This window comes from Bos indicus, chromosome 15 (genome assembly GCF_029378745.1).
Source record: "Bos indicus isolate NIAB-ARS_2022 breed Sahiwal x Tharparkar chromosome 15, NIAB-ARS_B.indTharparkar_mat_pri_1.0, whole genome shotgun sequence".
Classification (NCBI taxonomy): Eukaryota; Metazoa; Chordata; class Mammalia; order Artiodactyla; family Bovidae; genus Bos; species Bos indicus.
In genome coordinates, this window is record NC_091774.1 from 45,360,532 (window position 1) to 45,384,755 (window position 24,224).

Genomic DNA, 24,224 nt, shown 5'->3' on the forward strand with positions numbered 1-24,224 from the left:
CTTTTGTCTTTATAAAGTCTTATCCCATCAGGCCTGTGTCAGCCCCAAATTGCCAGGAGCTTGCCAAAAGTTTTTCATGCCACATTTCTGTTCTACAAGTCCAGGTTGAAACATTCCAGAAAGCAAGGCGTTACTATTGCTTTATGTCCATTTGCAGGGCTCAGTGTTGAATTCTGATCAGGTAGCATAAATATTGTTGCTGTTTGGTTGTTCAGTCATATCCAACTCTTTAGCGACTCCATGGACTATAGCCCACCGGGCTCCTCTGTCCAGGGGATTTCCCAGGCAAGAATACTGGAATGGGTTGCCATTTCCTTTGCCAGGCGATCTTCCTCACCCAGTGATTGAACCCAGGCCTCCTGCTTGGCAGGTGGATTCTTTACCACAGCTCCACCAGGGAAGCCCAGCATCAATATACTTTAGTTTAAAATCCTTGAAGAGGAAAACCAAGGAAACTCCAATTCAAGTAATATTCTGCCTAGGTCATGGTTGATTGCTTGAGTTCTCCATCTGTGTTCTCTTATAAATTTCACCCTAATCAACTAAATTTGCCTACCAAGGTCCTTTGTTCAGGATGACACTTTTGGACAATGCACAGAGGACAGGAGAGAGCCAGGGTGCAGAAGTGGTAGAGTGGGTGAGCTGCTCACGTGGCCTGGCAGAGACAAGTTGAAGTTGTGGCCAGGCAGCAGGAGGCTGCTAAGACTAAAAAAAGATACCCGTACTTAGAGCAAGGAGAACATCAAGATCAGAGGCCAGTGCCACTTCCTGCCTTCTCTTATCCAAATTACAGGAAATATATTTTTAAGTAAATCTAAGTATAAATGAACAAGTCCTAAGAGACTTGTGGACAAAGGTTCATATAGTCAAGGCTATGGTCTTTCCAGTACTCACGTACAAATATGAGAGCTGCACAATAAAGAAGGCAGAGCGCTGAAGAATTGATGCTTTTGAACTGTGGTGCTGGAGAAGACTCTTCGGAGTGCTTGGAAAGCAAGGAGATCTAGCCAGTTAATCTTAAAAGAAATCAACCCTGAATACTTTTTGGAAGGACTGAAGCTTAAACTCCAATACTTTGGCCAGCTGACACATTGGAAAAGACCCCAATGCTGGGAAATATTGAAGACAGAAGAAGAGGGGGACAGAGGATGAGATGGTTGGATGGCATCACTGATTCAATGGACATTAACTTGGGCAAACTTTGGGAGATGGTGAGTGACAGGGAAGCCTGGCATGCTGCAGTACGTGAAGTCGCAAAGAGTCGAACACAACTTGGCAACTGAATAACAAGAGACAAAACCAATTGTTCATTCAGTGTATTAGTTTCCCATTGCTGCTGTAACAAATTACCACAAATCTACTGGCTTTAAGCAGCACAAGTTTATCCTCCTATAGTTCTTTTTTTTAATACTCATTTGGCCGCATTGGGTCTTAGTTGCAGCACACAGGACCTTCACTGAAGCCTGAGGGCTCAGTAGCTGCGATGTGTGGGCTCGACCATTGTGGCATGTGGGCTCTTGAGCATGTGACCTCTCTAGCTGCAGTGCTCAGGTGTAGTTGCCCCATGGCACGTGGGATCCTAACAGCGTCCTCTGTGTTGAAAGGCAGATTCTTAACCACTCTGCTACCAGGGAAGTCCCTCCCTTACAGTTCTAGAAGCCAGAGTTATAAAATCAGTTTCACTGGGCTAAAGTCAAGGTATCAGTAAAGATACTTCCTTCAAAGGGCTCAAGGGGAAAATCCTTTCCCTTTCCCTTTTCATCTTCTAGTGGTGCCTGTGTTCTTTGATTTCTGGCCCATTCCCCCATCTTCAAAATATGTCATTTCAATTGCTGCTTCTGGCATCACATCACCTTCTTATCTGTCCCTTCCTATGTCCTTCTATTTAAAAAAAAAATATATATATATATTTATTTATTTGGCTGTGCCGGGTCTTAGTTGTGGCATACGAGATCTTTTAGTTGTGACATGCAGGACCCTGGTTGCAGGATGTGGGACCTAATTCCCTGACCAGGGATCAAACCCAGACCTGCATTGGAAGCATGGAGTCTTAGCCACTGAACCACCAGGGAATTCCCTCCTGTATCCTTCTTATAAAGAATATCATGATTGTGTGGGCCCATGAGACAGTCCAGGACAGTCTTAACCCAAAATCTTTAACTTCACTGCAGCTATAAGGCAGCATTAGGTAGGACTGGGATGTGGTACATTTGGGTGACTCTTACTGAGCCTACCACAATTTAAGCTTAAAATGGCCGGAGTTGCTCATTTGTTCAAAGGATAAAATAGAAATAAATCATTTTCAAAGTTAAAAGCTAGTGAAAAGCCCACAACAAGCTGGTGGTTTAAGAAGCACATACTCCAAACATCAACTTAGCGCACCAGTTTACCCCAGGGAATTCTCAACAATGAGAGAGGCTCGGTACTGTTATATGGGCTCAAATAGTGACAACAGATGTTCATTCTTTCTTTCTTCTTTTTCCAGCAAACACTTGCTGAGGGGCTTCTCTTTGCTGGGCTCTCTTACCAAGCTGGGGATGTGGGGAGTGAGACATATGCTCATGGTCTATTTCAGGAAATGAGTAGAAGATAAACCAAAATCTGGCCACACACAAGCATCTGAGGGACACATATAAAGTGTGTAGAAGAGCTGAAGAGATAGGGGAATCATCACCCTCTTGAAATTACTGGGTGGCCAGATAAATGCCTGCCTTTGTGGCTCAGACAGTAAAGAATTTGCCTGCAATGGAGGAGACCCGGGTTCGATTCCTGGGTCTGGAAGATCCCCTGGAGAAGGGAATAGCTACCAACTCGAGTATTCTTGCCTGGAGAGGAGCTTGGCAGGCTATAGTCCATAGAGTTGCAAAGAGTCAGACACGACTGAGTGACTAACACTTTCCCTTTCATCCTGCCCCAAGATTAAGGAAAGCAAGATGTGCCATCTGGCCCTCTAGTCACACAGAGGGACCATGCTATGCAGGGAACATGAGAAGAGAGGATAGAGGATAAAGGCAAAATACTAAGAAAGCCATAGAACAAAGTGAGGCATCTTTAGATTCCAAAGTCAATAAAGACTTTTAATTGAATCAAAGGGAAAAAATAAAGTTCATTCATTCATGCATGCAATAAATCCTAGGCACCTTTCTAGGAGTTAAAACAAAGTAAATCCTGTCCTCATGGAGCTTATATCCTGGCAGGAAGAGAAAGACAGTAGGCTAGTAGGTAAGATATGCAGTTTATCATCTGGTGATACATCTTACAGAGACAAATTAAGCAAGCAAGGCATACAGAGTACTTTCAGAAAGGATTGGTTCTTTCTTCAGTATTTCTGGAGCATCTACCGTGCATTGTATTTATAAGTATCTACTCTGTGTCAGCCAGTGTGCTAAATGCTACGGGGCAGAGATGAATGCATTCACTCCTTTGTTAAATATTTATAAATGTTATCTACATGACAGTCACTGTACTAAGCCCTGGGGACACAAAATCTCTGCCATAGTGGGATTTCCAGACTAATGTGAGTCAGACATTTAACAATTAAATACTCAGAAATAGCAGCTACAAACCAAAGTAACAGCTATGAATAGAATGTAATATGTACATCTCCTTAAATTGGGGCATTGGAACAGGCATCTCTAAGGAAGTAATATTGGAACTAAGACCCAAATAAGAGTAAAAGATATAAACAGTTGTTATAAACTATTGCAATTAGAGAACTATGGCATTGTTACAGGAGATGGGCAACTAGATCAATGTAAGAGAACAGGGAGGCCAGAACTGGACTCATAAATAGGTAACAACTGATATATGACAGCGGTGGCATTGCAGGTTAGTGATCAGGTGTGAGCAACACAATAAATGTTACCAAGACAATGCATAATCCATATAGAAAAAGTTGAACTGGATCCCTACTTCACATCGTACACAGAAATCAATTCTGGGTGATTGAAAAACTTAAAAGGAAAAAACTTGAAGTCTTGCCAGAGAAAATATAGAATATCTTGACCTTGGGTAGGAATAGATAATTGTGGGCAGGACTTCCCTGGTGGCTCAGACGGTTAAGCATCTGTCTACAATGTGGGAGACCCAGGTTCGATCCTTGGGTAGGGAAGTTCCCTGGAGAAGGAAATGGCAATCCACTCCAGTACTATTGCCTGGAAAATCTCATGGACAGAGGTGCCTGGTAGGGTTGCAAAGAGTCGGACACGACTGAGTGATCTTCACCGTAATCACTGTGGGCAGGAATCCCTCAGAAGAAATGGAATAGCCATCATGGTCAACAGAAGAGTCCGAAATGCAGTACTTAGATGCAATCTCAAAAGCGACAGAATGATCTCTGTTCATTTCCAAGGCAAACCATTCAGTATCATGGTAATCCAAGCCTATGCCCCAACCAGTAACGTTGAAGAAGCTGAAATTGAACGGTTGACGGTTCTAGGAATAAATAAGTCACAAAAAGCACTAACCATAAAGGGAAAAAGATTGAAGATTGATACATTTGACCACACTAAGAGGACAAACTTCTATCCAAAGAGGGAGGGAGAAAGAAAAAACACTACCAAAGAAAAGAAGGAAGAGTAGTTGCCAACTAGGAGGAAACATTTGTAACTGATATAATTGGCAAAGAAGCAATCTCTAAAATATATATGACTCCTAAAAATCGGTGAGAAAAAGACAACTCAATACAAAGATGGGCAAAAGTCATAAGCAAGCACTTTTTTTTTTCCAAAGAAAGAAACTCCATGAGAAAAACGTAGGATGTTCAACCTCCTTAGTAATTAGGTAATAAAATTAGTTCACAAGCCATCATGTTACAATTAATAAGTAGTCAGAAAAGTGTCTGACAGTGATATCCTGGCACCTGCCGGTGGTGGGGTGGGGGGCTTCCATTATGCATGTGCCTGTGGTGGTGTGTGGGGCTGGGAGTGGAGTCCATTTCTTGGCTTCTCTGTCTTACTCAGGCCGGGAGGCAGGGATTCACCCTTGCCACTGGCGATGGGAGAATTGATGGGGGAGGGGATCACCAAAGTTCTGAAATTTGCTGTGAAGTCCCCCCAAAGCTATCTACGCCTGCCATTCTGCACCCTCTTTGGGCTTGTGTTGGGTACCTATCATCTCTCCCAACAGAGAATGAATGAATGCTTTGTTCTCTTTAACTCAATCACCACCCGCCCCGTCCAAACACCTGGTCAAGGACTAGGCTCAGAGTAGGAGCTCATTATGGATGTCTGCTGTATATATTTCTGTGCTTTCTGAATTGGAGTGGATTCCCATTTCTTTGACCAGCAGAGCCTTCCTCCAGCCTTGCCACAGGTGTAAACAAGCAAGTAGAGGAAGTTCTCCACCAGAGCTGCTCAGCGTGTCCGGCGAGAGGACCGGGATACGGAGGCAGCCACGTAATAAACAAGGGATGTTAAACGAGAAGCGAGGCAGCCCCCAGATCCCAGCGCGGGGCCTCAGCTCCGCCCTGGAAGCCCCTGGATTGGGGTCCTGGGGACAGGGCTGGAGCAGATCCGGAATCCCGTGAGAAAGAAGCTTCGGAACCCTGGCCCTCATGGTGGGGACGACGGAGGGGCCCACCGCCCGTCCCGGGTGCCCGTTTCCAGGCCTAGCTTCTGTTGGAGTCCTCCCGGCCTCCCAGACAGCGCCCCTTCGACATGTTCAGCGGCTGGTTCCGGGTGGGTTCCCAGTAGCCGGGGGCCTGGCAGGAAGCGGCCAGAGAAGCCAGGGCGGGAGCCGGGCAGAGTCCCCGGGACCCCCGCAGGCCTTGAGGAGCCCGGGGACGGTGTTATCCCGGCCGGCCTGGGAGGGGCCGGCACTGGGCGGGCGGAGCCTGAGAAGGCCCAGTGTGGGGCGGGGATCTCCCAGCCTGAGAAGAGGGCCGGGAGGACCTTTCCCAAATCCACCCGCCGGCGGGCCTCTCGCTGGAGGGGTGGCAGGGTGGGGGGCGGATGCAGGAGCCCCGCGGAGTCCCTGGCAGGTGAGTGCCAAGGCCTCACTGGCCTGCCTCGAAGGGTGTGGGTGTATCCTGGGTGCTAAGGTAATGGAGTATCCCAAATCAGCTGTTACAGAATTCAGTTGGGGCCCTCGCTTGGTGGCAGGGAGAGTGCCTTTTCCACTCGGGTTTGCGTAGGAGAGTATAAGGCACAAGCTTGATTCAGTGGCCAAAGAATGGAGAAGAGGGAACTAAGTTCACAGATCAACTCCTTGCCCACCTGGCAGTATGTATTTAGAGTAACAAGGATAAAATGCATTAGTCTATGGGGAAGGGGCAGGGCTTTTTTTGAGGGAGTGGGGTGCTACCCCCTTTTTATCCATTTTTGGTCCTAATGTCTGGTCCTGGCTACTAATGCTGTGCTGTGCTTAGTCGCTCAGTCATGTCCTACTCTTTGTGACCCCATGGACTATAGTCCACTAGGCTCCTCTGTCCATGGGGATTCTCCAGGCAAGAATACTGGAGTGGGTTGCCATGCCCTCCTCCAGGGGAACTTCCCAACCCAGGAATCAAACCCAGTCTCCCGCATTGCAGGCAGATTCTTTACTCTCTGAGCCACCAGGGAAGCCCAAGCATACTGGAGTGGGTAGCCTATCCCCCCTTCTCCAGGGGATCTTCCTGACCCAGGAATCAAACAGTGATCTCTGCACTGCAGGTGGATTCTTTACCAGCTGAGCTACCAGGGAAGCCCAGCTACTAATAGGTGTGTCATTTAATATGCTCATATAGTAAAATGAGGACTCAGGGTCTGCTGGAGTTCAGATTCATTGCCATTGTGGTCTCAACTGGTTCCATCTGTTTTTTTCTTTTTTCCTTTTGTGTGTGCGTATAACTTCCTTTATCTCTGAACTCTTCAACTTAAAGATTTATGTCCACTCCTGCTAAGGGTGGGTGGGGTGGGAGTTGGCAGGTTGTGAGCAAGGACACTCTTGCTAAGGGTGGGAGTTGGTGGATTCTGAGCAAAGACCTGGAGCAGCTCTGGCACCAGGGGTACTCACCCCACCCCTACCTCTGCCTTAGCCAGACCTGGAAGGAGGGAGTAGGGGAGGGGAGCCCTATACCTCTTAGATGTCAACAACTAATCCCCCCTCTTTAGCTCTGTCCCTGAGGATTGAGGCTTTCATTCCAAATTGCGTATTAGAAGCACCCCCTCCACCTCAAGGGAGAGACTTCCAGGGCTTGCACCCTAGACTGCAGCCAAAATCGAGACAGATGGGCTTGAAAGGCCTGGTGACATTAGCACTTCTGGGCCATCTGGCTGGGAGTTTAGAACCTCCCAGCTAGTCTGATCTGCAGCTGGCCTCTTCCCACACTCCAGGTCCACCCGAGGCTCAGCCTGCCTTCCATTCTGGTACCTTTACCTCTGCCTAGCTTCTTTCAGGCACAGTCCAGCTTCACACGTGTCTTTGGTGTGGAGAGGATTCCGCCGTGCCTGAGGGCTGTCCTGCCTAGGGCAGGCAGGACCTGAGGGGCCTGCTCACACTGTGTCCAGGAGGACCCGTCCCTGCTCTTCGCTGTCACTGTTATTGGGATCACCGTGCTCCTGTTTGCCCGGAAGAGCAAGAACGTGATGAAGAGTCGTCACATCACCTTACAGAACTCTGATACCAAGTACCCGCTGCCTTTGATTGAGAAAGAGGTGATGGGGCAGCCCTCCCCGTCTGCTGTCAGGGATGGGGGTGGGGTGATGCGAGAGGAAGACAAGGTGTAGGGCATGCGGTGGCTGGGGAGGCCAGGGCAGTGGGGTGGGCCCTCGTGGCCTCTGGTTTGCTCCCCAGAGCACACACGTCTGTGTATGCATGTGGAGAGCTCCTTTCCCAGGCATCTGAGCTGCCCAGCAAGACTTCCAGAAAGCTGACAGAGCCTGTCTCTACTTTATCAGCAAATCAGCCACAACACTCGGAGGTTCCGCTTTGGACTGCCCTCCCTGGACCATGCCTTAGGGCTTCCTGTAGGTGAGTGGGCTTTTGTCACCACCGGGAGCACTCTGCTCCCATCAGAAACTTGGCTGAGGTGCAGAGGTTACCCTGCTACCTTGCTTGAGCCACATAAGCTCTGAGAGGTGGGGAGATGGGCTTGGGGACGGTCCATTCCCTCTCTCATTGTTCCATTTGGGCTGACACAAAACTGATACTGTAATAAGCATTGAAAAGAAGCACCTCTAGAGTCAGAATGTCTAAGATCCCATTGTCAGCTCCTTGCTGTGCAACTCTAGGCAAGTCCCTCACCTCTCTGAGCCTCTGTCTATAATATGGGGTTTCCCAGGCCTGTCTGCTACTGGTGGTATTGTGAGAAGGGACGGATGGATGTGAAATTCAAACTGTAAAGTGCTGTGCACTTGGGAGGGATGGGAGGAATTGATGTTCCCCTATGTAGGGAGAAAGGTCCTGAATGTTTGGAGAGGCAGGAGGAACTGGTGTCCTCCCCCCAGCCCACTACATGGATTCTCAGCGGGGGCTTCAGACCCATGCACACAGAGATACCCGTTGTGGGTACAAGCCTCAACAGTCCTAGAGTTCCGAGTTAATGCCATTTCTAATCTGTACCACCAGGCTTCCCGGGTGGCACAGCGGTAAAGAAGTCACCTGCCAATGCAGGAGATGCAGGTTTGATCCCTGGGTCAGGAAGATCCCTTGGAGTAGGAAATGGCAACCCACTCCAGTATTCTTGCCTGGAAAATTCCATGGACAGAGGAGCTTGGCGGGCTACAGTCCATAGGGTCACACAGAATCGGACATGACCGAGCAACTGAGCACAGCAACGCCAATCTGTACCACCACCAGATGGCTGAGTCAGTCTTAGTCTCTGCTAGGCCCAGAGCCTGAAACTTTGTACAGACTGCTAGTGCTGTTTGCCTTCCTGGTGGAGGTCCTCATCCAGAGCCTGCTTGTCCTGTGTGCAGGGGACAGACGTTGACGTCATCTCTTCAAGTGAGGAAACGACCCACCAGGCAGCCAGCCTGGCCGCTGAGCCTCCTTGCTGCTTCCTCTCTTCTTCAGCCCTAAGAGCTGAGTGTCAGCTTGCTTTCCAGCCCGCTGCCTGGCCTCTGAGGCCAGTCCTATTGGCAAGAAAACTAAAGAATGAATAGAAACTGCCATGACCCACTCTCCTCAGTCCTGGTGTGGGCAGGGCACAGTTAGTGGGAAAAGTAGTTTAGAGGCTTCTGGGAGAGTCGGCTATGAAGACTCAGAGTGCTCATGCGTCCCAGCTCTGCTGAAATAAAGCTGGTCAGAGATGGGGGCTTGGGACCAGTTGTGCGGACCCATTTTCTCTGAGGTTGCCACCACGCCAGGCCCAGGTTGTCTGCATCTGAAAGAGCCTTTCTGAGGTTTCCAGCATCAAATGAGCTCTCAGCAGGAAGCTGCTGCAGGTGTTTATTCCTGGGTATCCCTGGTGTCCAACCAGGCCATAGCCAGAGACATTGAGCCTGTCCTTTTTAAAATTTTATTGAAGTAAAGTTGATTTACAATGTTCTGTTAATTTCAAAGTGACACAGTTTTATATCTTCTTCTTCATATTCTTTCGCATGATGGTTTATCACAGGATATTAAGTATAGTTGGCTGTGCTATACAGTTAAGACCTTGTTGTCTATCCATCCTAAGCCTGTTCTTTCTTAACCCATAGTCAGGCTTCAGAGCCCCTCAAAGACTTTGGTTTATGCCCCCTCCATCCTTTTCCTCCTTCCCTTCTCCTCCTTCTCCCTGGATCTCTGCTTCTGTCTGCATATGCTCTCTGTCCTGTGCACACACAGCTTCTCCCTCAGATACTCTGGCACAGAACTTCCTCTTGCCATCTCTTAATTGCAGCTTTTGACCTCACCACTATTGCCTTAGTCACTTAAGTCTCCCAGGTTGGATCCAACAGAAACCTGAGTGGCCCAGCTCATCATGTGATGTTGGATCCATAAGACTCTGGCCACCGTGGTCCGCTCATGTCTACCCTTGAGAGGCAGAATTACATGGTTCAAAACTTCACTCTGCCCTTCAGCAGAGCCATGGGCCAGGGAGACACAGTGCTTCTGCTGGAACTCATGGTCTATGGATATGTAAATCCTGAGGCTGCACATACCTGTGAGCCCAGGCCTGCTCCATCCCAGGCAGCAGGATACAGATGAGGGGGCTGTGATTCATTCATAGACCCCAGTGATAAAGGAAGCAATGACTTATTAAGGCAGCATGTTTTGCTTTAAAAAGGAAATACTTTTCTGTAATTCTTAATACTCAGCCTCCAACTTTAGTTAGCTCTTCCTGCTCCACAGAGTACTTGGACACAGTAAGCACACAACAGTAGGTTTCTAGTCAGTGAAACTCACAACTGCACTATGACGGAGTCAGGGCAGATGTATGGGGTGAAGTGACTTGTTCAGGGTTGCACATGTGATAAGGGCAGGCCTAGGATCCAGGCATCCAGGACTTGGACTCCACTCCTTCTTGGTCCTCCTCCCATGCGCCCTGCCACAATATGCACCCCCTCACCCCTCGAAGCTCAACTCTTTAGAGCAGGAGTCCCCAGCCATGATCAGGTACTGGTCCGTGGCCTGTTAGGACCCGGGCTGCACAGCAGGAGGTGAGCGGTAGGCCAGTGAGTGGCGCTTTATCTATATTTACAGCTGCTCCCCATCGCTCACACTATTGCCTGAGCTCCGCCTCCTGTCAGATCAGCAGCAGCATTGGATTCCCATAGGAGCCCAAATCCTAGCCCTAAAGTCACAGTGGAACATCCTGAGATTGCCATGAAATGGAAATAAAGTGCAGAATAAACGTAATGTCCTCGAATCCTCCCCAGACCACTCTCCTGCCCTGGTCTGTGGAAAATTTGTCTTCCACGAAACCGGTCCCTGGTCCCTGGGGCCGCTGCTTTAGAGAAACCCTTGGTCCTGTTTAGGCTGGCCCTGCTCAGTCTTAACATTTGGTGTCTTTTCTGTAGGTAACTATGTTCATCTCTTGGCCGAAATTGACGGTGTTCTGGTGGTCAGGGCTTACACGCCTGTGTCCAGTGATGACGACCTAGGCTTTGTGGACTTAATCATCAAGGTAAAGGATGCCTGCCACGCCCAGCTGCCTCACTGTCACAAGCCTGTTCAGGGTAGTGGGTGGAGAAGGGGTGCATGCCCTGGATAGGGCTTCCTGGCAGTGTCATTTAACAGTGAAGCTGTTTCCTAGTGAAGTCTTCAGGGGTTGCTCAGAGCAACCGTGAGCACAGTGGATTTGCTCTTCACAGTTTCTGGTAGCAAATATATTCCTGAGTTGTATGTGGCTGCAGTCTCGGGTCTAAAGGTGTGAAAACTGTGCTGCTTTATTTTTCAGATCTACTTCAAAAATGTACATCCTAATTACCCAGAAGGGGGGAAGATGACTCAGTACTTGGAGAACATGAAAATTGGGGACACCATCCTTTTTCAAGGGCCATCTGGGTGCCTGTTCTATCATGGGTCAGGTACTGGGAGCTTCACACTAGGCCTCCAGCTGGGAGGAATATCCCCACTCTTGTTGCATCATTCTAGAAAACTCCTAAGATTTGAGTCACATGCTCTTGTCCTTGAAGTCATACATTCATTCACATACCCACTTTATGAGAGTTCATGAAGGTAAGGCGGTGATTTGGTATTTCCTCATCACTGTATCTCCAGCACAATGCCTGATACACAAAAGGCACTTGGCTATCGCTGAAAAAATGGATAAAGGGTTGATGGATGGAAGGAATGCACACTCATCCATTTACTCACACACTCATCACTTACTCATTCACTAGCACGGGTGAGAGTGCTCTGTGAGGCTCCATGTTAACTTCAGCGTGCCTTCCTCCTTCCTCAGGAGAAAAGATACAGTTATTCCCCAAGAATGCCCCCGCTCTATTCCCGCTTTGGGCCCTGGTGGGCCAGGGCTGGCTGAGGAGGCCCAAGATGATCTTTGTGCAAGTTGTAGACATGAGAAGTACCCTCTTGTGATTTCAGGGAAGTTTGTATTCAAGCCATACAAAACGAGTGAGCCCGAAACTAAACTGGTGCATCACCTGGGAATGATTGCTGGGGGCACAGGTAAGAGGGAGCTGGGGGCTTCATCCAGGGTGAACCCTGAGACCTCTCTCACTTTGGAGTCATGGTCCTGGAAGAGGCGATGGAAGAGATTCTTTCCCTGGCTGTTTGAAATGGGGATACAAAATCAATGACAGTTCTTGACTCTGACCCTGGATGCCCTGCTCCCCTTAACCAACATGGGGGCTACAGCAGGGGCCCCTGGAGCTTCTAAGGTGAGTTTGGGGGGCAGGCTGGGCTGGCCCACACGTGGGCTCCCAAGGGCTCCTGGATCCTATTCAAGCCCAATGCTCCCTATCCCTTGAAAATGAATGCCTGAAAGAGGAGAACAATCATGTAATGTGAACTACTACGCGCCAGGCACCATAATGGGCATTTTAAAAAAACTACCACATTTACTTGTCATTGGTTCTCTTTTACAAACGAAGACACTAAAAAGCTCAGTGAGGGAGCTGGACGGAACATGCAGTCCAGTTTCAAAGCCGATGCTGCCATGTGAAAATGAGAAGGGCTTTTGATGGACTATTGCATTAGAAGAGAAAACCAAGATGAAGGGTAGTTCTGCACTTTGAGTTTTGGGCACAGAAGTGAGAAAAGTAATTGAGATCAAGGCAACCTGTGAAGCTGCTGCAGAGCAGAGACTATGGGCATCAGGGGGAGGGGAAGCCAGCCTGCCTGCTCTCTGTGTTCCAGGGATCACGCCTATGCTGCAGCTCATCCGCTGCATCGCCAGGAAGCCCAGTGACAAGACCGTGATGTCCCTCATCTTCGCCAACCAGGTCAGTTCTGCTAAATCAGCCCTGAGCAGGGAAATAATGTCCCACTGTTGTGGCCCTTCCCTGCTCACCGAGCTCATGCTGATCTGTGCCTGTGGCTGTGGAAGGGCTTACTGGGCTCAAGGAGGGCTGCTGGCAGCCAGAGAAACTGAGTCTAGGCACTAAGCTTTCCTTCTTTAATACATAGTTCTGTGCTTTTCCCCAATATAAAATCATAGATGCCTTTAGTGGAAATTTCGGGAAATACAGAAGCATATAAATAATTTACTTCATTTTCTTGTCTTTGTCCTATACGTGCTGTATAGTCACAATTAGTTTTTCATTTTTTTCCACTCAACATTACCTCACAGGCATTTTCTTCTCAGTCTATATCAAGTTGTACCATCATTTACTAAGTCTCCTTTTCCAGGCTATTCTCAGTTTTCATGGTTATACATGATACAGTGATGAATAACTGTGCCTAAGCTTGATCACAGTTGGATTATTTTCTTAAACAGAATCCTAGACGTGAGATTGTTAGGACAATGATTGTGACAAGTTTTAAGGTCCAGGACTCGTGTGCAGCAAATCTCTGAGCCTGCAACAGATCTTCTGGCTTTGCTCACTTTCCCTAGTGGGGGCTACAGCCTCTGTCTTCCTCTGCAGTAGCTCTCCAGTGCTGTAGATTACATATAGTGTCCTATATCACTGCCTTAGCCCCTTGCATTCCCTGCAGGAAATCCTGGGTCATTGGAGTTTGCCTTGCCTGGCACTCAGGGTGGATGCAGGAGCTGGGCCGGGATGCCCAGTGCTCAGACACAGCCTTCCAGGTGGAGGGCAGTCACCCACCGCTTCCCTCCACCAGAGGGTGTTTGTGGTGCCGGAGCCTCAGCAGAACTTGTTGCCCCAGAGTCTGCAGGTAGCACTTGAGCTAGAACTGGAGGACTGGCACAGGAGTGTGCGGACCCACGTGCTTAGTGTGGGGGACAAGTAGGATGCCCTGGAGGAGCTCGGCTCATGCTGCTTTTTTTTATTTTTCCAAGACAGAGGAGGATATCTTGATGAGAAACGAGCTGGAAGAAGTTGCCAGAACTCATCCAACGCAGTTCAACCTGTGGTACACGCTGGACAGGCCTCCTGTTGGTATGGCCCCTTTGTCCCCACCAGGGGTCAGCTCCAACCTTGGACCCAGCCAGGAGCCAGTCCCTGGGGTGGTTGATTGGTTGTGAGCTTGGTGGCTGAAACCTTGGGCTATGTCCCTACTGGGAATTTGAGGGACAGACGATTTGGGCTGACTTGTTTGTAAGGGCAAGGAGAGAGTAGGTGTCTGCATCTCAGCGGCACTCCACACACTGCCCTGTGACAGAGGGATCCCTGGGTCACATTGAACACCCACTCCACACAGCATCCCATAGAGTCATCACTCACTGCATCCAGTATGGCCACTTAGCCCTTCACCTGGCACCGTTCACCTCACCTAGGACAGCAGTCCTCGCAAGTTGAACCACAGACAGTGGCCGCAGCCCCAGCCAGCACCCAGCCGCCGCAGTGCACACCGCACCCCACAGAGCCCTCACACTGCTGGCAGGTGGCCTCTCCCACACAGCGCTGTTATGCCTGTCTTGTCATAGAGCCCTCTGGCCAGCAGAGGGCGCCACCCAACTGCGCCGGCTCCCAAACACCACCGCGTCCTCTGCCGGGCACAGTTCCCGCTCTCTGCCTGGATTCACACTACACATGGGTGCATCTGTCTCACTGCACTGTTCACCCTGTCAGTGCTTACAGCCGGCAGACACCAGCCAAGGACTCAGAATCCCAGCAGTGAGCCTGGGATCTGGGGTAAATACTTACGAGGGCTGCCTGGACCCACCCACATCCTCTACTCTCTCAAGTTTCTGCAGAAACCAGTAGGACAGATGTCTAAGCTTTGGCCAACAAAGCTCCCAGGCTTAAGGGAGGGAGGGTAGGAGGCCTGGGGTCAAGGATGCAAACTGGCTCCTCCAACAGTTTTTTTATGCTTAACCTCAGACTGGAAGTACAGCTCAGGCTTCATTACCAAGGACATGATCAAGGAGCACCTCCCTCCTCCTGGAAAGTCCACGCTCATCCTGGTGTGTGGCCCACTGCCCCTGATCCAGACAGCTGCGCACCCTAACCTGAAGAAACTGGGTTATACCAAGGACATGATTTTCACCTACTAAAGCCTCTCTTGCTCTTTCCAAATTTGCCCGGTCCTGTTCATAGTTCACAGTGAGCTCAGCTTCACCACGTTAAACTGGGAAGTATCCAAAGACCCTTGTCATGTACCCTCGGGTACGCTGGCACTCCTCTTTTGGTGTGGTTCGAGAGGCAGGAGATAAAGGGGCTTCTGGGGCCTCCTTGCCTGGTGAGGTTTGAAGGCACTCCCTTTCAGTGTCTTTTCCCATAGTTTAGTGAGATAAAATTCAGTGCAAGGCAGATAGCCCATTAGTGTGGGTCTGAGGGTGACCCGCTGGACAGGTAGAAGGCCTTGGCTTGCTCCACATCTGAACTGGCATCTTGTGCCTTGGGAGGTCAGAACTGTCAAAAATGCTGGGGCAGAACTCCAGCAGAATCCAAGCGGGGTCACGTCAACTTGTGATCATTTCTCTTGACCCCCTTTTTTCTACAGTGCAGTTTTTAAGGTCAGACCTATTAGAGTGCTCAGGCGCCCTCCACATGCACTCTTTCCTCTCTTGTAGGAGACCCTTGAAATGTGAACAGTGTTTAAAATACACATCAGGGCAATAGTCAAGGTGGGCCCCGGGAATACTAGATTGCTTGTACTCGGCACAACAAATGGAGGTAAGAGGTGCGTCTTTGTTAGCGTCCTCTAAATGCCAAGTCCTATTCTGGAGTGCGGTGGGTTAGGGGTGGTTATTACAAATACCTGTGTATTAACTTTGTATCCTGCAACTTTACTGAATTCACTGATGACCCCCAGTAACTTTCTGGTCCTGCCTTTAGTACTTTCTATATATAGTCATCTGCAACAGTGACAGTTTTTAATTCTTTTTCAATTTGGATTCATTTCCTTTTTCTTTGATTGCTGCAGCTGGGACTTCCAAAACAGTTGGATAAAAAAAGTGAGAATGGACAACTTTGTTTTGTTCCTGATCTTTGAGGGAATGCTGTCAGCTTTTCACTGTTGAGTATGATGTTAGCTATACCTAGCCATGAAAAGCTATGTATAGCCTTTATTATATTGATGTATATTCCTTTTATGCCCACTTTCTGGAGAATTTTTATCAAATGGATGTTCAATTTTATAAAAATCTTTTTGTGCATCTGTTGAGATGATCCTGTGGGTTTTATTCTTCAGTTTATGAATATGGTGTATCACACTGATTGATTTGTAGATATTGAAAAAAAATCTCTGCAGCCCTTGGATATTCCCACTTCATCATGGTGTACAATCCTTTTAACGTACTGTTATGAGTAGGTTTGCTAGTATTTTGCTGAGGACTTTTGCATCTATGCTCATCAGTGATAAGTGTTTTTAATTTTCTTTTTTATTATAATTTTGTCTGATTTTCATTATCAGGATAACGGTTGCCTCATATAATGAGTTTGGATGTGTTTCTTTCCCTCCAGTTTTTTGGAATAGTTTCAGAAGGGTGTTATCTCTTCTCTAATGTTTGATAGAATTCATGTGTAACTTTTGTTTGTTGGGGGAGAGTTAAAGTTACTAATTCAAATTTCAGTACTGGTAATTGGTCTGTTCATATCTTCTTTCTTCCTGGTTCAGTCTCGAGAGATCAGACCTCTCTAACTTTGTTCATTCCTTCCAGATTGTCCACTTTGTTGGTGCATAGCTGCTTGAAATAGCCTCTTGTAATCCTTCGCATTTCTGTGGTGTCAGTTGTAACTTTCATTTCTGACTTCACTGGTTTAGGCCTCTCTTTTTTTTTCTTGATGAATCTTGGTAAAGGTTTAGCAATTTTTGTGTATCTTTTCAAAGAACCAGCTTTTAGTTTCATTGATATTTTCTATTTTTTTGTAGTCTCTATTTCATTTGTTCCTGCTCTCATCTTTATGCTCTTTCCTTCTGCTAACTTTGTGTTTTGTTCCTTCTTCTTTCGTTAGCTGCTTTAGGTGTAAGGTTGTTTGAGAACTTTTGTTTGCTGCGTAAGCCTGTATCACTATAAACTTCCCTCTTAAAACTGCGTTTGCTGCATCTCGGGGTTTTGGAACATTGTGTTTTCATATTTGTCTCTAGGTATCTACTTCCTCTTTGATTTCTTCAGTGATTCATTGGTTGTCTCTTTTAACAGTCTTTAAGTCTATTTCGTCTCTAAGTATTGCTACTCCAGTTTTCTTTTGATTTCCATTTGCATGGTATGTCTTTTCTCCTCCTCTCGCTTTCAGTCTATAAGTGTCCCTAGATTTGAAAGGAACCTCTTGTAGGCAGCAAATACATGGATTTTTTTGTGTCCATTCAGCCAGTCTGTGTCTTTTCTTTAGACCATTTACACTTAATTATCAATATATATTTTCTTACTGCCATTGTGTTGTTTTGGATTTGTTTTTGAAGGTCTTTTTCCCCCCTTTTGTTTTCTTGTGACTTGATGACTATCTTAAGTGTTACGTTTGGAGTCCTTTGTATTTATATTATAGATTTTTGGTTTGCAGTTACCTTGAAGTTTTTGTACAGCAGTCTGTATGTATATATGATTAAGTTGTTGATCTCTTTCAACTGCATTTTAAATACCCTGCATTTGTACTTTCCCCACCCTCACAATTACTCTTTTTGACATTTTACATCTAGTTGTTTGGTATATCCCTTAATTGCTCATTGTGGATAGCGATGACTTTACTACTTCTGTTTTTATCTTCCCTACTAGCTTTGCGGGAGGCTGATTTCATACCTTTGCTGTATGTTTGCCTTTACTGGTGAGTTTTTCATTCCATAATTTTCTTATTTACACTGGCAGCCTTTTCTTTTTCCACTAGACACGTTCCTTTAACATTTGTTGTAAAGCTAGTTTGGTGATGAATTCTTTTAGCTTTCGCTTGTCTTTAAAGTTTTTGACTTCTCCTTCAAATCTGAATGACAGCCTTGGTGGGTAGAGTATTCTTGGTTGCATTTTCCCTTTCACACTTTAAATATATCATGCCACTCCCTTCTGACCTGCAGAGTTCCTGCTGAAAAATTAGCTAGTAGTTTTATGGGCGTTCCCTTTAATGTTATTTGCTGCTTTTAGTATTCTCTCTTTAGCTTTAATTTTTGTCATTTTGATTACAGTGTGACTTGCTATGTTTCTCTTTGGGGTTCTCTGCATTTCCTGGACTTGAGTGACTATTTCTTTTCCCAGGTTAGGGAGGTTTTCAGCTATTATCTCTTCAAATATTTTCTCGAGCCCTTTCTCTCTTCTCTTTTTGGGACCCCAGTAATGCAAATATTAGTGTGCTTGATGTTGTCCCAGAGTTCTCTTAAACTCACCTCATTTCTTTTCATTCTTTTCAGCAGTGGTGGTTTCCTCTGCCACCTCATTCTATCTGAATTACTATTCGTATGTAAGCGGTAGGTTAGTTACATTTCTTGACCTTGGAGAAGTGGCCTTGTGTAGGCAGCATCCTAGCAGTGTATTCCTCTCCTTACCCAAGCTCTATGTTCTAGGGCTCCCCCAAGAGGGCAGCATGGGTCTTTATGTTGTGGTGCATTGGGCTTGGATGCCCTCCTGGTCTGGTTGGGTGTGGCTTAACCCAAGGAGGCCCCAGGGCTAGTGCTGGCTCACTGGTGGGCAGAATCAGGGTCACAAAGACCCTGGGGCTGTTGCCCACCTGGTGACAGATGAAACCAGTTCCTGGGGTTAGGGCCAGACTACTAGCAGGCAGAGCTAGTTCCTGAAGTCTGACTGGAAGGCCAAGGACCCTAGAGCTTGAGATCATTGGTTCCTCACACAGTTGGGCATGGGACCTGGGGTGTCCTGAAAGGTTGTGTTGGTCTATTAGTGTTCAGGGCCCACCTGGTCCCAGGGTATAGTCTGGCCTGCATTGGGGAATTGTACTTTTCTTGCTTTACAAGCCAGGTCTTAGCCCTCTGGTGAGTTGGGCTGTGTTGAAGGATAAACCCAGAGGCAGTTGTGGGCTCTTTAGTCTTTAGATAGCCTGTTTGCTGATGGGTAAGGCTGTGTCCCCACCCAGTTCTTTGGCCTGAGGTGGCCCAGTAATGTTGCCTGTAGGCCACTGGGCAGGGTGTGGTCCTTGAGCTACTATGCCAAGCTGTCAGCTGCCACCGTCAACCATGTTCAAGCTCCCTAATGCTCCCGGGTATGGCTGCCACTCGTGTCTCTGTCCCCAGCATGAGCCACACCCGCTCCCTTCCTCTCCAGGAGACTCTCCAAGACCAGCAGGTAGGTCTGGCCCAGGCTCTTAACAAACTACTTCCTTTGCCCTGTGTACATGGAGTTTTGTATGTGCCTTTAAGAATGGAGTCTCTGTTTGCCCCAGGCTTGTGGGGCTTCTGCAGTTAAGCCCCACTGGCTTCAGAAACAGCTGCTCTGAAGAGATCTGACCAGAGCCCTGGGCTTGGGGGCCTGACGTGGGGCTCAGAACTCTTGCTCTTGTGGGAGAATCCAACATAATTATTCCCTAGTCTGTGGGTCACCCACCCTGGGGAGGTGGTATGGGATTTGATTGTACTGCAAGTCCATCCTTCCTACCTGTTTTGTCATGGTTCCTTCTTTATGTTGTTAACTGTAGAAAGTCTCTACGGTCTTTTTTTTAAATCGATGGCTGTTCTGCAGATAGATGTGATTTTGGTGTGCTCGTGAAAGCAGGTGAGTTCTGGGTCTTGTTACTCTGACATCTTGGCTGCGCTCCCCTCTGCTGAGCCATAAATCCCATGCGGATTTTGTTCTCCAAGTTACAGACGTGGCAACTTAGACATGAAGCTGTTGTCCCTAGGTCATTCAGCCAGTAGGTGGCAGAGCTGGGCTTCAAACTTAAGTTTAACTCCAAGTTGTTCACTTTTTGCAAAAACTGGCATAGTAGTAACATTGTTTGAACTTGATGTCACTGGATTTCTTATGCCACTGGATTTCTTATGCACGTGTATATGTGGGTAGCAGGGCAGAGTGAAGGGATACAGGAGAGAGAGAGAGAGGAAGACAGCTCAAGAGAATTCTCTGAAGTACAGTGGTGCAGTATTCATAGGTGGCGTAACACAGGTCAGTCTCTCAGAGGGCCAGTGGGGGCTGGGGGAGATGGTGGCAGCTTAGCTTTCATCCATCCACCTGTTGAACTCATCCTCAGTGAGGTCCCTACTCAGAGAAAGACACAGTGCTGGGCACTGCACGATGAGTAAGGTAGGTCCTCCCTTCAGACGTTTCTTTTAAACACAAATTACCATGCCTGTCCCCTGCTTTAAGCCTCTCATTGCTTTCAGTACTCCCTCCCTGGACACCGTGTGTCTCCAAGGTCAATTCCAGGAGGCTGGCTTACAAAGCCTTTCTTGATCTGGGCTCCAGCTGACCTCACCAGATCCTTCCTTCCTTCCTTGGGCCTCCTTCTCTGGCCCAGTGGTCATCAACTAGAAGGGAGCTATTGGCATCTGGAGGGAGAGACCAAGGATGCTGCTAAACATCCTAGAGCACACGGGATGGCCCCAGCACAGTGACTTGCCAGACCGCGGTGCAGGGGTCAAGAAGCTCTGCTCTTGTCATACCAACTTCAGGTACCTCTTTGGGCATGCTGGGATGGTTCGGGTCCATCCGCCTGGAGTGCCTTTCCCCTCTGGCATACTTGGCCCTGACTCATCTTTCAAAAATTCAAGGATCACCTCTTCCTTGGAGCCTTTTCAGTCCCCCTCCCCAGTGCTCCGTTAAAAATGACAATTTGCTGTTTGGGGCTGTAGACACTTCTATTGGAGCCTCTGTAACGCTCAGCACACGCTCTTGTCTGAAACAGACCTGTACTCCCACACTGGACCATCCACACCCTCAGGCAAAGACCTTGGCATTCACCCCTGTATCCCCAGTGCTCCTTGGCCCAGAATGGAAGGTATTTAACCTGCACGTGTGAGGGAATGAGACGATGCGGAAGGCTCTTACTCTTGTCTGCAGGGGCCTGTCCGTAGCAGATGCTCAGTGAGCTTGTGCTGCGCACGGGTGCAGAAAGGTGCCACACCACTTCAAGGAGAGCCAGGAGGTGCTCAGGTCAGACAGCACCATGGCGTGTGGACCTCCAACCCTCAGTGAAAGCCTCCTGAAAGAGGCTGGGCTGATCTGAACCTCGGCAGACAGGATTCAGCCTCGTGACAGGGCGGAGGAGAAAAATACATTTCGGAGAGGGAACAGTAGGAGCCATGGCTAGAGCATGGGTTCATGAATGCTGACGATTCAGAGGGGTCTTGGGTGCTAAGGCTTTTGAATGCTAATCTGTGGTGGTTGCAGAACTGAATTCTTGGCAGGATGAAAACAGTACCTGCAGGGATGGTGCAGAGAACACCCGGAGGGGACCAAGTGGGAGACCCCCTGCGGAGGAAGTTAGAGAGATGAGGCCAGAGCTAGAGCCGCCACAGGGAGGAGTTAGGGCCATTGCTCGGGGGTGGGGGGGCGGGGTGGAGAAGGCTGGTTGGGAGGGTGAGGTATGGCTGCTGAGCAGGCGCCGCTCCCTGAGGTAGGACATACTTGAGATGTCTTGCAGTGGAAAGGGCCTTCCACTCGAGGGAGCTGTTTGATCAGATAAATTGCCTCTTAGGCTGACGAGGGAAGGGAAGTAGAGATGTCTGCTCAGGTGCTGGGAGGCCCCGCAGCCCTGAGAACCTGAGACACCACTGCAGAAAAGGGCAGCCTTGTCAAGGAAGTCCATTCCTCCTTCCTTGCTGTCAGTCACTCCCGCCAGATTCCTGGGAACGGAAATGCACTACAAGCTTTCATACGGAAGCATCCCAGGAGGGGGCTTCCTACCCCTTCCGTCAGCTCAGAACATTCCATATTTTTTTTTCCAGCAAAGCTTTTGTGACTCATAGCCCTTCCCCTTTGGTGTAAGAGCCCCCGGCTGTCGCTAGGGATGGCGTGAGTCGTTGAGTGTGCGGGGGCATCTCACTGCCCTCCCTGCAAAAGCGCTCTACAGTGCACTTACAAAAGTACAAAAGCTGTGGTGGAGAGCACAGCACAGCTGGAAACCTGTGGGCCACCTCGTGGACATCTGTTCCACAGCCTCGCGTTGTCCTGTCAGCACCCACGTCAGAGACGCCCTGGGGCCCAGTCTGGGCTCTGTGGGTGGCCGTGGGCCAGCTTCCCATCGAAGCAGAGTTGGGACCCACACACGTGCCTCACTGGGCTGCCAGCCATGAAGAGAGTCATCTCCAGTCCTCAGATCTGGGAGTGGCCAGGCAGGAGTCGGTCAGCAGCTGGTCCTGGCTCAGCATCGTCTGAAAGGACACGGCCGAAGACCCCGCTCAACAGCGTTCAACAGGTCAAGGCTGCCCTGCGGCTGCTCCATGGGGAGCAGCAGGGTCCTGGGTTGGCCCTGACACCAGCGCCCTGTAGGTTCATGGTGTCCCAGGGACACCAACACTATCAACAATAGATTGCTCCTACCTTTAAAGGTGCCAGTTCATGGCCACCAAAGGTCTGTGAGAAGGACAAGGCTGGGTGGGTTCATTTCAGTGTGCGAGCCAAGAAAAAACAAATTGACAAAAGTGATCCTGATTGGACTCAGGGAGAGCCCCCCCGACCCCCAGTCTTGTCTTGGGTTCGGCCTTTATAATCTGCTCAGTAAACCAGCAAAGGCCTCAGCGAGGTGGACGCTGTGGCCAGTGGGCTGATGCTGGGGCAGTCCAGAACTGAGAGGCGCTGGGAGGCACTGGGCCTCACCAATGCGATTCTGTTCTCTGGTCTTTTTCTGCCAGCTCTGGTCTGCCTGCCGGCCTGGAAAGGAGGATGTTATCAGCCCTGCTTGACAGACAGTGACTTGCCCAAGGTCGCAGACAGGGACAGTCAGTCTCCCTCCAGAGTGGCTCCTCTCCCCTGGGTCTGAGCTGCTTCACATGGTACAGTTTGTCCCAAGTGGACATGCCAGGATGGGCTCGTGCCTGTGAAGTCCGTAAAGTCAGAGGCGTGACAGGAAATGTGTGTCTCATGAGCAGAGAGGGCAGAGCCCTGTCCATCAGGCAGGGGTGAGGCCTGGGCTTTGGGCTGACGAGGCAGGTGACCCAGAACTGCTGAGTATCTTGGTCTCCTCACCAGCCCTAGGCCTGGACAGAGGGCCTGAGACCTAGGACACTAGCTGGTTTCGGCTCAAGACAGGTCAGTGGAGAAGGCCTCTGGGCCTCTATCTGCCTCAGGGCTGGCTCACCTCCAGCACCAGCCCCCAGTCCCGTCTGCTCTCCCCCAGCAGGGGCGCTGGCACTACAGGCTCTGGATTAGGCAGGGGGGCTAAGCCAGCCCCACACCAAACTCCCGGGGCCTCCCCAGCACGGGTCCTACTATAGAGAGAGGGCCAGAGTCCTACCGTGAGGCGGTGAATGTCTTGGGAGAGGAGCCCTATCTGCGTCACGGTGCCTTCCGAAGGTGCCATCTGTAAAACGGGTAGTGGCCTGGTCAGTGCTCGTGGACTAAGCTCGGGATTCGCAGAGGTGGCTTGCAAGTCCTATCCTGCCTGGGCCTGCTCCCCGGGAGAATGGGCAAGGAGTGGGCCAGGCCCTAGGGAGCGACACATGGGCGAAGCATGCACTGCTCGTCCCTGGGGAGAGGCAGAGCTTCCACTGTCCCACACCGTCACATACACTCCCACGTTCCCACTTCAGTGCCAGCTCTGAGGGGACACAGGAGCGGGGAGAGGCAGAGCTTCCACTGTCCCACACCGTCACATACACTCCCGCGTTCCCACTTCAGTGCCAGCTGAGGGGACACAGGAGCAGGGAGAGTGGGATGAAGGCCTTTCTGATGCTGAACATACCGACAGTTTCTGGCACCAGCAGGACCTCAGACACTGATGCCCCAGTGTAGGCATAGCCAAGTATCCTCACTGCCAGGAACCTCCGGCCCCACTTGCTCAGGCAATGCCGGTCTGCTCCTCCTCCCCTAAACCTTTGTGGACATCACAGATTTGCCCTTTGAGGGCACTGCATATAACCCATCATTTTACAGGTGGGAAAACTGGGCCCCACCAAGAGATTCAGGACTTGCACAGGCCGCACAGAGTTAGTGACATCACAGTCCCATGCAGGGTTTGAAAGCAGGCACATGCAGAGAGTCTCCCACCAGGACGTAAGAAAGGAACAAGGGGTAAAGCCTGCCCTGACTACAGCTCTGAACTGCCGTGCCCAGCTATCAGCCCCGGGGAGCACCTCTCGTAGTCCCGGCCCTGGGATCAAACAGCAGCCGTGCTAACAACTTCCAAGCCGGTGCCCACATTCCTTGCTAACTGGACTTCAAAGGAGGCCGGGAGGCCATGGCCTGAGGCTGCTGG

The 24,224-nt window shown here is 49.3% G+C and overlaps 2 protein-coding genes across 17 annotated transcripts in view; one reads left to right on the top strand and one right to left on the bottom strand.

Moving 5' to 3' along the window:
* Positions 1–24,224, bottom strand: part of PPFIBP2 (PPFIA binding protein 2) — a 200,269-nt gene that overhangs the window by 23,973 nt on the left and 152,072 nt on the right. For 9 of the 13 annotated variants that reach the window (XM_070803725.1, XM_070803727.1, XM_070803726.1 and 6 more), the window contains one exon: positions 21,099–23,330. In XM_070803725.1, the coding sequence (XP_070659826.1) occupies positions 23,094–23,330 (237 nt within the window). In that variant the 3' untranslated portion in view covers positions 21,099–23,093. Of the gene's footprint in view, positions 23,331–24,224 lie in introns of all 13 variants that reach the window. The other 4 variants (XM_070803729.1, XM_070803734.1, XM_070803735.1 and 1 more) reach the window with 2 other exon arrangements.
* On the top strand, positions 5,552–16,090 carry CYB5R2 (cytochrome b5 reductase 2). Of its 4 annotated transcripts, XR_011570865.1 has the most exons (11): positions 5,552–5,678; positions 7,488–7,634; positions 7,878–7,950; positions 10,923–11,029; positions 11,303–11,432; positions 11,950–12,033; positions 12,724–12,809; positions 13,829–13,928; positions 14,814–14,896; positions 15,506–15,608; positions 15,859–16,090. XR_011570865.1 is itself a non-coding variant. In XM_070803739.1 (10 exons), exons 1-10 carry the CDS (start codon positions 5,658–5,660, stop codon positions 15,521–15,523), a joined length of 849 nt encoding a protein of 282 aa, XP_070659840.1. In that variant the 5' UTR covers positions 5,552–5,657; the 3' UTR covers positions 15,524–16,090. The 4 variants fall into 4 exon arrangements, 2 of the variants coding, with proteins under 2 accessions (XP_070659840.1, XP_019830423.2); XR_011570864.1 differs by having other exon boundaries at positions 14,814–15,608; XM_070803739.1 differs by having other exon boundaries at positions 15,506–16,090.